We start from the raw sequence: 14,164 nt of genomic DNA, 5'->3' as shown, positions 1-14,164 counted from the left end.
CAAGCCAACAAGCAGGTGGCTGATAATAGGAACGTCCCATATAAGGAACTAGAGGCTGAAGTAGGTGCCTATTTTCCTGTTTGCAGATTTTAGTTGATTCTGTGGTTTAGGAGAGGGGCTGAGGCTCAGAGACAGAGCATCAGCTTTGGATGCAGAAGGTCCCGGGTTCAATCCCTGGTATGCCTAGTACAAAGGACCAAGTAGTAGGTGATGTGAAAGACCTCAGCCTGAGACCTTGGACGGCTGCTGCTAGGCAGAGTAAACAATACTGATCTTTACGGATCAATGGCCTGACCAGTATACGGCAGCTTCATGTGTTTGTGTGCTAAAGGCACATATGAAACGTCAGTGAGAATTTGAGATTGAGAACACAGGTACATTCTGAAAGAGTCTTTTGACTACCACAAAGTTATGTGTCTACATCGCCTTGACATATTCCCCTACAAAAGTGCCACCTGGTTCAAATCTGCATTTGTGTATAAAACACTTCGAAATGGGAAATCTCTCGACTTCTAGTCCAAATCACAGTTATGCACTTGGGATACTTGTCCAGGCATCTGGTTCTCCCTCATGAAGGGGACTGGAATTGATCGTTTTAGGGACGGGGTTTTGGGGAGAGAGACATCAGGCTTTGGCCTAGCTCAGAATTCCCTTCACTGAGGAGACCTTCTTTCCAGGGACCTTCTTGTGGGAACCAACAAACTTCTCACAGACAGTAAAGGACCCATTAGAAATTTCAGCATTGTCATTCTGGCACTGGTATCCTCGCTGGCAACTCATTCCTCATAGATTTTGAGCCCCCATTATGTTCCAAGCGCCATATATCAACCAGCCCTAACCTCCCCCCTCCATTGGCACTCAGTCTGCCTCAATCTCCCGCCTACCTACATCTCCCCACATTTTCACTTCTGCCTTAGCTAACGTTCTCCCCTCTTTCCAGCTCCTTGCCAGTCTCCTTTGATGCTTTCGCTAAACCTGTTCCCTCACATCCTCATCATTACCACAGAATGGAAATTTGAGGGAAAGACTGTCTTGCGCTGATTCCCGGGCCTCATATTTTTCCCCCTCCTGCGAAACCACCTCTGCTGTTTTGGGAGAGGGGGCAATAAAAAGAACTGCCCTACTCCAAGGGACCCAACTCCAAGTAAAGAGGGGCTGTGGCTCAGTGGTGGAACATCTGCTTTGTATGCAGAACGTCCTGGGTTCAAGCCCACCATCTCCAGGTGAAAGGTGATGTGAAACACCTCTGCCAGAGACCCTGGAGGGCCACTGCCTGCCAGAGTGAACAATACTGACTTGGACAGACTAACAGCCTGACTCAATATAAGGCAGCCTCGTGGGTTCAGTTTCTGTTCCCCCACTCCTGGTGTCCCTGCCCCCCATCCCTGAGGGAGAGAACTGAATCCCCCAAAACAGCGAAGGATTTGAAAGAGAGGGGAACCTGTTTCAAGCACTCCCCAGCAGGTTTTTAAAGGAAGGGGAGAGTAAGGTATCCTAGAGCATCATACCTCCCTCCATGCCTGCGATACGGGTTGTATTAAACACGCGTTCATACTGAGCCGAGCACATGGGCAGGGAGCCCTGGATCATCAGCTGGGGGAAGCAGAGGCAGAGGAGAGGAAAGAGAGAAACGGAGAGAGAAGCAGTCAAGGTGTTATGCCAACAAAGCTGCGTTCAGGAAAAACAAAAAAAGGCTCTCGGCCCCAAACAAAACGAACCCTCCAACACGAGCACGCGGATCCCTTCTCCCCAAAAAGTTGGAAAAGTCAAGCCACAGTGTGCTGGCAAAGCTCAAGATGCAAAAATGCAAGGCAGCAGAGTGGCCAGTCTGAGTGTTGCATGTGCATGTCCCCAGGATGAACAGTAGGGGGTGCAAGAAGTCCAGAAAGGCTGCAGGCAGTGAAAGATTTGTAGGCGCCAACCTTCAGGTAGAACAGTGGGGTCCCAAGAGTGAAATCCTGGGATCTCAGAACCGGGTCAGAAAGCCCATCAAGAGACACCGTAAAGCAGAGTCACCCTGCAAAAAGCCCCCTTGGCCAGGGGTAGGGGTGGAGGTTTGTCTCACAGTGCCCCCTGAGTCACTTACCCAGCCCCACCCCGGGTATCCGGGTGGTGTTGAAGAGACGTTCCCACTGAGCTGCACAGAGGGGGATGCAGGAACTAGGGATTGTGTTCTGTTTCGCGACGGGAGGGGGACCCCAGGATTAGATTGGGAGAAAACATAAAAAACCGGGAAACTTTTTAAAAAAATTCAACGAACCTGGCACAGTTAAGGAACATTTTAAAGTCAACAGAGAAAGGGAGTTGTTAAATAAGTAATGGACAAGAGAACCAAAACTGTGAGAACTTTAGGTCAACTCCCCTTGTTTGAAAACAAGGCTTTCTGTCTCGAAAAGGAACTTCTGAAACAATGGGTTGTATTAGATAGATTACATGGATTCATGGAGGGTAAGTCTATCAATGGCTACTAGCCACGATGACTGAGGGGAATCTCCACATTCAGAGGCACTGAGCCTCTGAATCCCAGAGCCAGGAGGCAACGTTAGGGGAAGGCCTTGGCCTCTTTGCCCTGTTACTGGCCGTCCAGAGGAAGTGGTTGGCCATTGTGTAGGATAGGATGCTGGACTAGATGAACCCTCAACGGTCTGATCCAGCAGGGCTCTTCTTATATTCTTATCAGGGGAAGGCCTCGGCCTCTATGCCCTATTGTTGGCCACCCAGATGAACTGGTTGCCCACTGTGTGAGACAGGATGCTGGGACAAGATGGACCATTGGTATGATCCAGCAGGGCCCTTCTTACGTTCTTAACTGCAACAGTGTCTTTGATGTAGGCAGCTTTATTAGCAAATGGAGTGACTTGAAATTCAGTTCCTCTACATGGGGCAAAATTATTGGCTGCATTCGATCTATAACAGCATAGTAAAATATTGTGATGGGGGTTTAGGTTCATGTGTGAATGTGGCTGGATCCAGAACTTCGGGGAAATGATAACAGCTAGATAGGTTGGGCCCATCCTGAATTCCATCCCGGCCCGATCCCCTCACCATTCTCACCTCACCTCACCCTCCAAGCCCACCACAGTACCCAGATTTTGTTCTCCCTTACAGGCTTGATCTCTTCTCGAGTGAGCTTCCGTCGGTACAACAACATGGCATAGACAAGGTTGCCAGCACGAGCAGCCTGAACCGGGGTTGGGGTTACATACAGGAAATCCTACAAAATGAGAGCACAGAAAGGGGTCAAAGAAGCCTGAAGAGAAGGACCCTCCCATCAACGTACACACAACATCTCTTCCCCATTTCTGAAACTCACCATCACATAATAGTTGCTGTTGACCATCAGAGGGCCGCGTGAACGGAGGTAAATATATTCTTCCCACCAGTCACTCACCTGGGGAGGTCCGAAAGGAGAATTAAAACATGCACACGCTCATCGTCCACATGTAAATTCAAAGGAGCACCCTCTCCCCCTTTTGAGGACCACTCACATAGTTGGATGCCCACCAAGACTTCAGCTTGAGGTACCACTGCAAGCGAGGTCCCAGGTTCTGTTCGAAGTCACGGGCGAGACCTGTCATACGCTGGAACTCGGCATCCGTCATAAGAGGTCGTATGGACTCAAGGTACTGGGTGGGGGAAGAGAGGCGGGTGATCAAAAGACCATGGCAGCGAAGAACCGCTACATTGCTTGAGGTCACTGTCCACCCACCAACCTGTTTTTGCACATTCCCTCTGTCAAAACCAGTTTGGACAAGAAGGTCCTCTAGAAGAGTAGGTGGGACAGACTGACTTTTCATCCTATTTGGACAGTTTCTTTGGGCAACCTGCCTTGGAAGGCTGTAAACAGCAAGCCTACTCAAGCCCTAGTGGCGCTGTTTGGACCTGACCTGTAGCAGCAGCACAAGAGGAGGCCATGACCTGGGTTCCAGTGAAGAAACTCTTGGGGGGAGCGAGGGCTGCCAACCCCACAAGAGCCACTTCGCGTGGTTTATTCCTGGGCCTTTCCCCACATCTCAGTCCACTGTTGACGGAAGGAGAGGGACGTTGTGGGTATGTACAAGTCTGAAGGAAGGGAATAGAAGCTTTGAAAGGGCATTGTTAATTTATTTAAAACATCTGTTAGCTGCCTTTCTTCCTTACAGCACTCAAGGCAGCCTACAATATAAATAAAATACATAAAACTCATGACCTAAAAATACATAAAACCAAAATTTAAAACCACAGTTTAGGATGGCTTTAATCAGATACGGTACTAAATAAAACTGTTTTCAACTGCCTCCTAATGATCGAAAATGAGGGGGGTCAGGCGCACTTCCTTGAGGAGGTTGTTCCATAATTGTGGGGCTACTGCTGAAAAGGCCCTCTTTCATGTACCCACCAAACAAGCTTCTTTGATTGGTGGGACAGTCAGGAGGGCCAGTCCTTGTGATCCTAATTCTTGGGCAGAAACATATGGGAGAAGATGGATCTCCAAATACCCACGGTCCCAAGCCACGTAGGGCCTGAGGGAGATGGCAATTATATCATTTCTAAGACAATCACATTTTAATCCTATTCTTTCTCCCAGGAGCTCAAGGAGGTGTGCACAATTTCCCGCTCCTCCTCTTTTTTCGTCAGAACAATGCTGTGAGGTAAAATAGATTGAGAATGTGTAACTAAGCAGTTCATGACAGAGAGACCGGAAAGGAAAACCTCAGTTCCTCTTAATGAACAGATGTTTAAAAAGCAGAAGAACTGTTGAGATATTTTCACACCTGAAAAGGGATGGCATTTTAACAGAAGCTCTTGGTTAAGGGTCCCTAGAAATTTGTTAGTATCAGAGACTTAAATCTCAGATAGCAGCTTTGGGGAGCAGTGAGGTGGACCAGCATCAGTGTTTCAGTGGTGGAACCAGAGCTCCACAAGCTGTTGTTACTGAGGAGCCCTGACATGAATAGCCTAGGCTGGCCCAATCCCATCAGATCTTGGAAACTAAGCCAGGTCAGCCTTGGCTAGTATGTGGAAGGGTGACCTCCAAGGAATACCAGGGGCATGATCCAGACGCAGGCAATGGCAAACCACCTCTGAAACGTCTCTTGCCTTAAGAACAAGTCTAGCTCACCACCTAGTGGTGCATAATGATAAGAGCAAGAACTTCTGGCTGCCAGGCAATCTTAGGATCTCCTGGCTCTTCTACACACAATGACATACGATAAATATTATAATTATTATTGTTACTGTGGAAAGACCCAAAATATATTTTGGAAGGAAAAAGTCACCTTAGAGCTATACTCATTTTTTTAAAAAATGTGGCAAAATAAATGCAAAGTAAGGTTCCTTCCATATTTTCTCTCTGTGTATATCAGCCAATGTCTTTGGATATTTTTCTTGGGCATAATACTTCACGGTTGTTCTGCTTATTTCCACCCACCTGGGGGATGGCAACCCTGAATATAATATATGTAATTTATAAAAAGAGAGGGCATGGTGCAGAACACAATCAGACTCACTCGTCGCATAGTATCCTTGATAGCTGGGACAGGCAAACGAGGCAGTGAGGCTTGATAGCTATATAGCATGGGCTTCCGACCAGCAAAGATTTTCACCAGAGCCTGCAGTGAGACAAAAATGGGTTTTAAGTTGGAACAAAGCTCCCCTCCATCTCCCTGCTTAGTTTTCTCAGGCAGCTCCTCTCCCCACCTCTCTCTCTCTCAGGTGGTAAGTCCAAAGATGGGACTCAATGTCCACACACAAAAAAATCCCTTGCCTACAGAAGTCAGGGGGAGGATGGTAAGTCCAGTCTTCTCCCTGACAATACTATATTTTCTAAGTACAAGAATCCTGCTCCTGGTGGCCGATTCCAATGAAGTGGCTACCACAGGCCTTTGTGGCCCGTTGCTGCTTGTTGCTAAATTTATGACTATAACCCCAATTCCTTGACAGGAGCAGCAGCAGCCTGGTAATGTCTAGCCAGGATCCATTGCCCTGCAATGACTCTTCCTTCCCACTGGGGGTGATGTGGATCCAACTCCTTTCGCCTCAAAGGCAAGAATCAGCGTGGCAGCAGCCAGGCTTGCTGGCTTGGTCCAGGCACAAGTGGCCTTCAGCGCCATCTTGATTCTTGACAGAACAAAGTCTCTGTCCAGTGGCACCTTTAAGACCAACAAAGTGTTATTCAAAGTGTAAGCTTCCATGTGCAACGCACACTTCTTCAGACTTCTTGACAGTTCGACTCACACAAGCACTGAGGTTTTTTTTTTAATCCACAGCACCTCAAAAGGCCCAGCTGGCAATATCTGTTTCATATTCCCTTCATTCACTCGCTTCCCAAGAGTGAACTCATGAAGCTCCCCTACAGTGAATCGGACCACTGGTCCATCATGGTCACTTCATGTGTCTTCTAGGTGCCACTGGACTCAAACCCAGTTCCCACATCTGTTTGTTAACTCTTGTATTTGTATGCTAATTCACTGCCATTCACAGATCTTTCTTATATCCAATCTCAGCGATAATCATCTAGTACTTATGCATCTTGAGTCTAAACCACCCTTCCTGACAACAGTTTCTCCAGGTCAGTTTGGCCAGGAATCCTGGAGGATTTTTGTCATCTTCTGGGCATGAAACAGGGGTCACTGGAGGTGGGGTATTTGTGAATTTTCTGCATTGTGCAGAAGGATGGACTAGATGACCCTAGAGATCCCTTCCAACTCTATGATTCTATTACTCTAACCTCCCTCCCCCATAAGTAATGGTTGAGGAGGTTCTGTTCCACTGTATCTGAGGAAGTGTGCTTGCATACGAAAGCTTATACCGTGAATAAAACTTTGTTGGACTTAAAGGTACTACTGGACTCAAACTTTGTTCTACTCAGACAGTCTCTGCTCGGCAGGATCTCCGGTAGAGATCTTTCAGCCTGATCTTTTTAACTGGAGATGCTGGGGACTGAGCCTGGCACTTTCTGTGAGCCGAGCAAAGGTGCTACCATTTAGCCACAGCCCCTCCCTGAAAAGAGGGGGAAGCCACAGCTGTCTTGTGATACATACCAGCCAGATCTTAGTGATGTTGGACATCTTGCCGTGCTCCTCGTACATCCATCCATGGTAGCACAGGAGCAGCCTGAGAATTCCGCGCATGGTCAGGATGAGGGCCAGCCACAGCCCCGTGGAAAAAGCCAAGGCACTGAGGACATTCTGGCCCTGATCTGACAGGTAGTCACTGGGGTCAGTTTGATGGAGAAGAGGAACGAAAGAGAGGGAGAATTAAAAAGCATATCTATCCATCCTACAAAAGCATAACCCACAGTTCCAGATTTCAGTGCCTCTGCTCTAAACTACAAAAACACACACCCCTACTGCAGTCTTTCTCTAGCAAACCGTATACTCCAGCACTTCCTCAGCAGTGGCTCAAAAAAATGACCCAAGGAAGCTCACAAGGGGAGTAGCACAGATAAAGATTAGTATTTGGGGATCAGATAAACTATCCATGAAAAGGGAAACCCCGTTATAGCTCTTGAGTCTAATGGCCCTTGATAAGATTTATCCTGTGTGATTCCCCTCCCCCAATCCTTTAGGAAGCAAGTATGCTTCAAAAGGGAATTAGATAAGCATATGGAGCAGAGGTCCATCAGTGGCTATTAGATGGGGACTCTGGGGCAAGTGATGCTCTGTCATCTTGGTGCTTGGGGGGGTCAACAGTGGGAGGCTTCTAATGTCCTGGCCCCACTGGTGGACCTCCTGATGGCACTGGTATTTCTGGCCACTGTGTGACACAGAGTGTTGGACTGGATGGGCCTTTGGCCTGATCCAACATTGGCATCTCTTATGTTCTTATGTTCTTAAGTAGCACAGCCCCTCTTTGCATCCTCCTAGCATCCTCTAGCTATGAAGTAATCAGGTTAATTCCCAATCCTTTGTTGCTTATTGATGGTAGGCCATCATAAGATAATTTCAATATAGCATACGGACAAGATTAAACACCATTATGCGGAAAAAACCCCAAGTACAAAACTGAAAAAGGTCCTTCCAGGGGAGTGGAATGCATTGTTCCTAAATTAACTGATTACCTGTATAGTTTATACAGCAGTAATCTGGCCTTTTGCACTACAAATCTCTCTGGCTGCTACAGCAAACAATCAGTTAGATCCAAAGGAGGGTTTCTGCAGACAGAAGGACCTCTGTCTGTGGAGTGCAACTTTCTGGCCTCCTTCCTCCTTCCACTACAGCCCAAAACGAGACCTGAAATGCTGTTCCCGAGAGTCTCCTGGACAGAAAATCTCCTTATCCTTTTGAGTTTGACACAGACACATCTCTGGAAGGTGTTTGTGTGTGATTTTAATTAAACTTCTTTGAAGAGCATCTTACAGCCTAACAACATGATATATTGTTCCCAAGCCTGCATTGAGCTCTCTCAAGCAGAGTTACACTGAGAGTTTCCAGATGAAGCTTAATTCCCAGGAGCAGGGGCCCCGATTCAGATTGGGACTGTGTGGTGTGCAGAGAGGGTGAGCTGAAGCTGTCCCCATGTGGTGTTTCCAATCTGAAACAGCTGCAGGGAACCACTATTTGCCCTGTTTGGGGAGGGATGTATGTATCAGTGGTAGGGTTGTTACCTGCCAAGGGGGCACCTGGCGATCTCCTGCTATTACAGTTGATTTCAAGACAACCAAGATCAGTTCCCCTAGAAAAAATGACTGCTTTGGAGGGTGGACTCTATGCCATTATACCCACTGAGGTCCATCCCCTCCCCAAACCCCGCCCATCCCCAAAGTCTCTGGAGCTGGCAACCTTAACCAATTGGGCTACAAAAAAGTTTCTCCAGTGGGGAAACTGGGAAAGGCTTAAGCCCCCTCTCTCCCCACACAGCACAGTCCTGATCTGAATTGGGCCCACTACACACCTGGGAATCAAGTTTCACCCTGGATCTCAGAGTGGATGTCTGTTTGATGGAACCCAGTGTGGACTTGAGGAGGGAACAATGTATTATGTAGTGAGACCCTTAGTATAACTGCCCACTGGTCCCTCAGCAACTACCCCCCCCCCCGTTCCTTCTCAACAGCATACCTGACTGGCAGGTGTTCCTTGATCTTTCCAATCATGCCCATGGAGGGGTCAAGTCGAGAGTATTGGGTCACCAGGATAGCAGTAACCATGAATAGCCAACTGGAAGGGCTGGCAGGGTATACTCCGGTCACAAAACTGTTCTGTGGGGAAAGGGTAAAAAAAAAAAAAGACAGATGTGAAGGGTGGGGAAACTAAGAGCAAGTTACAACATTTCATAGCATGGCTGGTCCTGGTCTTCCTGCCCACCGCCCAACCTCTAAAAGAATAAGGAGATTGGGTTTATACCCCACCCTTCGCTTGGAGTCTCAGAACGGCTTACAATCTCCTTCCCTTCCTTTCCCCACAACAGACGACCTGTAAGGTAGGTGGGGCTGAGAGAGCTCTGAGAGAATTGCTTGTGAGAGAACAGTTCTGAGAGAACTGTGGCTTGCCCAAGGTCACACCAGCAGCTGCATGTGGAGGAGTGGGGAATCAAGCCTGGTTCTCCCAGATTAGAGTCCGTGCTCCTAACCACTACACCAAACTGGCTCTCCAAACCTCTACCATGCGACAGCTCCATGTCTAATGATGGGCAGGATCCTTCCAGATTTTTCACTCAGTCTTGTTCTATAGCTTTTGTCCATGCAGGTCCCCCTAATCCCCAGCACAGCCATTTTAGGTGCTCACAGGGGGAATCTCTCCTTAATTTCTCACCAGTAGAAGAGCTGGTTATATCCCCCACCGAGGTATAATCAAGATCACTTAAAAGTGTTTAATATGGTATAGTGGCTGAAGTATTGGACTAGATCGGGGAGGTACGAATCCCAGATCCAGTCCAGGTACAAATCCCCACTCTGTCATGGAAACTTATTGGATGACCTTGGGCCCATCACAGACTCCCAGCCAGTGTTCCCTCTAAGCCGAGTTGGTGTGAGCTAGCTTGCGGTTTTTTAGCCTCCGGCTCACACATTTTTGTCTTCGCTCAAGGAAGGATGGCTCCGGAGCAAACCAATTTCTGCAGTAGCCAAATCGCTCGCTCACAACTTTAATGCCAGGAGCTCGCAAAGTAGGATTTTTGCTCACAGGACTGCACAGCTTAGAGGGAGCATCGCTCCCAGCCTAACCTACCACCCAGGATTGTTATGAAGATAAATAGAGGAGAGGAGAACAATGTAAGCCATTTGGGGTCCCCCACTGGAGAGAACCAGGGGAATAACCAGACAACAATGCCATGAGGAAGCCCCCAGAAGAAATGTTCCAGTTTTGAAGTAGGGAACACAGAGGAATATTTCTGGGCGAAAGCAACCTTTGAGCCCCAGGAGCAAACCAAGATCCCCCAGCCATCCCTGTCTTACCCGCAACTTGTTGATTTTCTTCTTCCAGGACCGCAGGCCTGACAGGTAGACCTGCTTGAGGGCTTCATGGCTCAGTTGAAGGTCAATGCCCTCTGGAGAGACGGTAAACTGGAAGGCCACAGCCTGGTGAGCTTCTGCCATCTTGGGAGGGTTCTAGCTTGTTAGCTAAGGGAAGACACAGAGAAGAACCACATAAACCCAGATTGAATGTCCCTACAAACACTTGTTGGGAGTAGAATGGGAGCCAATGAGGGAGGGGCTGTGGCTCAGCGATAGAGCATCTGGTTGGAAGGCAGAAGTTCCCAGGTTCACTCCTCCGCATCTCCAGTTAAAAGATCTGGCAGTAGGTGATGTGAAAGACCTCAGCCTGAGACCTTGGAGAGCCGCTGCCAGTCTGAGTAGACAATACTGACTTTGATGGACCAAGAGTCTGATTCAGTATAAGGCAGTTTCAGGTGATTTCTCATGAGTTAGCAAAGGTGAAAGGCAGGAGTCCAACAGGCACCTGAAAGACTGAATAAGCCCATAATGCTCAAGTGTACAACCCCTTCACAGTAGGTGGTGGGCTCTCCTTCTTTGGAGGTTTTCAGACAGAGGCTAGATGGCCATCTGACAGCAATGCTGATTCTGTGAACTCAGGCAGATCACGAGAAAGGTGGGCAGGAAGGGCTGCATCAGTGCTTAGTTTTCATGCCCCTTTCTTACTCCCAGGTAAATGCTGATCACCACTTTGGGGTCAGGAAGCAAATTTTCTCCAGGCCAGTTTGGCCAGGGATCCTGAAGGGGTATTTTTTGCCCCCTTCTGGGCATAGAGCAGGGGGTCACTGGGGGTGTGGGGAGAGATATTTGTGAATTTCCTGCACTGTGCATGGGGTTGGACTAGATGGCCCTGGAGGTCCCTTCCAACTCTATGATTCTATGGAGCCTTCTCCTTTTCTCATGTGCCAAATAATCTCTCATTAATTCACACGCTCAGCTGCAGAAGATTTAGCCACCAGGATATCCATTTTCTGAATCAAACAATCACAGCAGCTATTATAATTCTCCCTGTTTCTGGTTCAGGATGAGATCTTTTCCTTCACAATGGGCCCAAAGAATACTCAGTGTTGAGCTCTGGCAAGTTTCCAGAGAAACGAAACTCCCCAGCTGTATTTGAACACTTCTCTGCATGTCTTTTGCGGTGCAGAGCTGGCTCACGGTGGGAGTTGATTTTCCCAGTAATGATGGGACACACAACCTGCTTTTTCTGGGCAGGAAAGAACACTGGACAGGCTTGTGATATCATGTGCTCCAACTACATGCATACAAGCTACAGTAAAGAGAAAAGCCACCACCAGAGGGTATGTTAACAACATGTGGCCACAGGTCTTTTCCAAAACCATTATCTCTCTCAACGACTTTTATTAAACACTGGGTACCCAGTGTCACCTGTACAAAAAGGAGAGCTAAGCCAAATCTATTGCTCAGAGATTGACAGAGAACCAGGATCAAACACTAGCTTGTGTATTACCCTACAGTAGATCAGCACCAAGTTGACACTGATAAATCTGGATTTCTTCAAGGTGCCCCAAAATTCCTTGTTGCTTTTTTCAGCTAAAAACGAACATAGCTAACACTTTGGAATCTCAAACACAGGAGAAGGGCCATAGCTCAGTGGTAAAGTATCAGCTTTGCATGCAGAAGGTCCCAGGTTCAATCCCCGGCGTCTCCAATTTATAAAGTCTGCTAGTAGGTTACATGAAAGACAGCCACCTGAGACCCTGGACAGCCACTGTCAGGCAGAGTAGACAAAGCTGACCTTGTCAGACCAACAGTCAGACTCAGTATAAAGCCGCTTCATGAGTTCAGAAAATCACACCAGATGTCTAGCTTTGGATGCCACAGTTGTTTCGTCACAATCCCAGATCCTCAACAGGACACTGATGAGGAAACTATTCACATGATAAGGACAAGCAAAATAATAAGTAGCACTGGGCATTCAGTGGAGAGGTAGAAAATATAAGGCCATAGGGAAGCGACAAGGAGAAGGCGAGCAGAATAGAGACTGGTGCTGTCCACAAAGTCTTCTGAGGCCTCCTGCGTAAGCCAAGGCTTCGCTGGTTCAGGTGGTTCTAGCAAAGAGGGAAAGCAAGCAGGAGATCATGTATAGATAACACTTTGACATTTGGGACATGGGTCAGATAGGAGGGCTGTAAATCACAGTATATTGGACCCAACCCCATGGTTGCATTAAGGAATCAACCGACCTAAAATGCACTGAACAGCAATGACCATTTGTCATTACCAGAGAAGTCACAATGAGGTACCTCAGACCACTCACGATGGAGCCTGCTTAACTGGGTGAATTCACATAGTAGGGCATCTTATCCCTCTTACTCCTAAACACCCTCCCCAATCCAAACCCTGCTCTACCAAAATCACTGCTCATGTGACATCTTCCTCAAAGCCTATCCCCCTTCCATATCAATGTCAATCCCCCTTCAGTATCCAGTACAAACTCATAGGGGTTGGATGAACCAACCATGCCTCTGCTACTTGAGGAAAGCTCTTGCTTCTCTCTCTGTTGCCCCCCCCCAAGACTGTAAGCATCTTGGGGGCAGAGACTTTTCCAGCTTTTGCTAATGAAATTCTGTAAAGTATCGTGTCCACTGAGAAACCTGTAACAATAATTAAATAATAGTAAATCTTTTTTAAAAAAATAGCAGACTGAAAAAGGAAGTGAAAAGGATGCTAGATTCTCCAGCACTCCACAGTAAATACAATCAAAAAAGTATGGGGCACAGAGATTAGATGGAGGGCAGATTGGCCCTCATTCAATGACACACTGAGAAAAGGAGTGTCATGGTGGGTGTTCATACCTTCTCTGAAAGACATGCAAAATCCCTGATAAACATTAAATCCATAAGAACATAAGAAGAGCCCTGCTGGATCAGACCAATAGTCCATCTAGCCCAGCATCCTGACTCACATGGTGGCCAACAAATTCCTCTAGAGGGCCAGCAACAGGGCATAGAGGCTGAGACCTTCCCCTGATGTTGCCTCCTGCCTCTGGGATTCAGAGGCTGACTTCCTCTGAATTTAGAGCTTCCCTTTAGTCAGCATGGCTTGTAGCCACGGAGAGACTTCTCCTCCCTTTTAAAGCTGTTTATTCCTGTGGCCATCACTACACCCTCTGGCACCAAATTCCACATTTTAATCATGCTCTGTGTAAAACAGTATTTCCTTTTGTCCGTCCTGAATCTACTGTCTATCGACTTCATGGGATGCCCCTGAGTTCGAGTATTTTGGGAGAAGGAGAAAAATTCTTTGTTAAGTCTCTTCACCCCGTGCATAATTTTATAAACCTCTATCATGTCGTCTCTAACTGAAAAGTCCCGGAGACTCTTCAGCCTTTCCTCATAGGGGAGGTGCTCCAACCCCCTAATCATCTGGGTTGCCCTCTTCTGTACTTTTCCCATCTCTGCAATGTACTTTTTGAGATATGGTGACCAGAAGTGTACACCGTCTTCCAAATGAGGCCACACCATAGATCTATACAGGGGCAGTACAATATTGGCCGTTTCATTCTCCGTCCCTTTCCTAATCTATATATCTAATTCCGAAGATACCTAAATCGGGGGCACCTGGGGGGGAGGGAGATTTTTGTGCACACTTGGGACGGTCCCCAGGTGTGCACAAAAATCTTAAAACCTGAAAAAAATATTGGGGGGATACTTGAATCCCCCCAAAAGTAACAGAGCGTCCCCTGCGCATGCGCAGGGAACGCTCTGCAGCCGGCCTCGCCGCCGCCGT

The 14,164-nt window shown here is 47.6% G+C and overlaps 1 protein-coding gene across 1 annotated transcript in view; it reads right to left on the bottom strand.

Moving 5' to 3' along the window:
- CPT1C (carnitine palmitoyltransferase 1C) overlaps nt 1–14,164 on the bottom strand; it is a 44,950-nt gene that overhangs the window by 12,325 nt on the left and 18,461 nt on the right. The window contains exons 2-9 of the mRNA XM_015423034.1: nt 10,373–10,537; nt 9,039–9,178; nt 7,023–7,194; nt 5,490–5,591; nt 3,489–3,626; nt 3,314–3,391; nt 3,107–3,214; nt 2,087–2,174 (exon numbers count right to left, since the gene is read on the bottom strand). Of these exons, the coding sequence (XP_015278520.1) occupies nt 2,087–2,174; nt 3,107–3,214; nt 3,314–3,391; nt 3,489–3,626; nt 5,490–5,591; nt 7,023–7,194; nt 9,039–9,178; nt 10,373–10,513 (967 nt within the window). The 5' untranslated portion in view covers nt 10,514–10,537. The remainder of the gene's footprint in view (nt 1–2,086; nt 2,175–3,106; nt 3,215–3,313; nt 3,392–3,488; nt 3,627–5,489; nt 5,592–7,022; nt 7,195–9,038; nt 9,179–10,372; nt 10,538–14,164) is intronic.

This window comes from Gekko japonicus, unplaced genomic scaffold (genome assembly GCF_001447785.1).
Source record: "Gekko japonicus isolate JY-2015 unplaced genomic scaffold, Gekko_japonicus_V1.1 scaffold1358, whole genome shotgun sequence".
Taxonomy (NCBI): domain Eukaryota; kingdom Metazoa; phylum Chordata; class Lepidosauria; order Squamata; family Gekkonidae; genus Gekko; species Gekko japonicus.
Note: the sequence above shows the minus strand (reverse complement) of the source record. Positions and strands in the feature narration are given on the sequence as shown.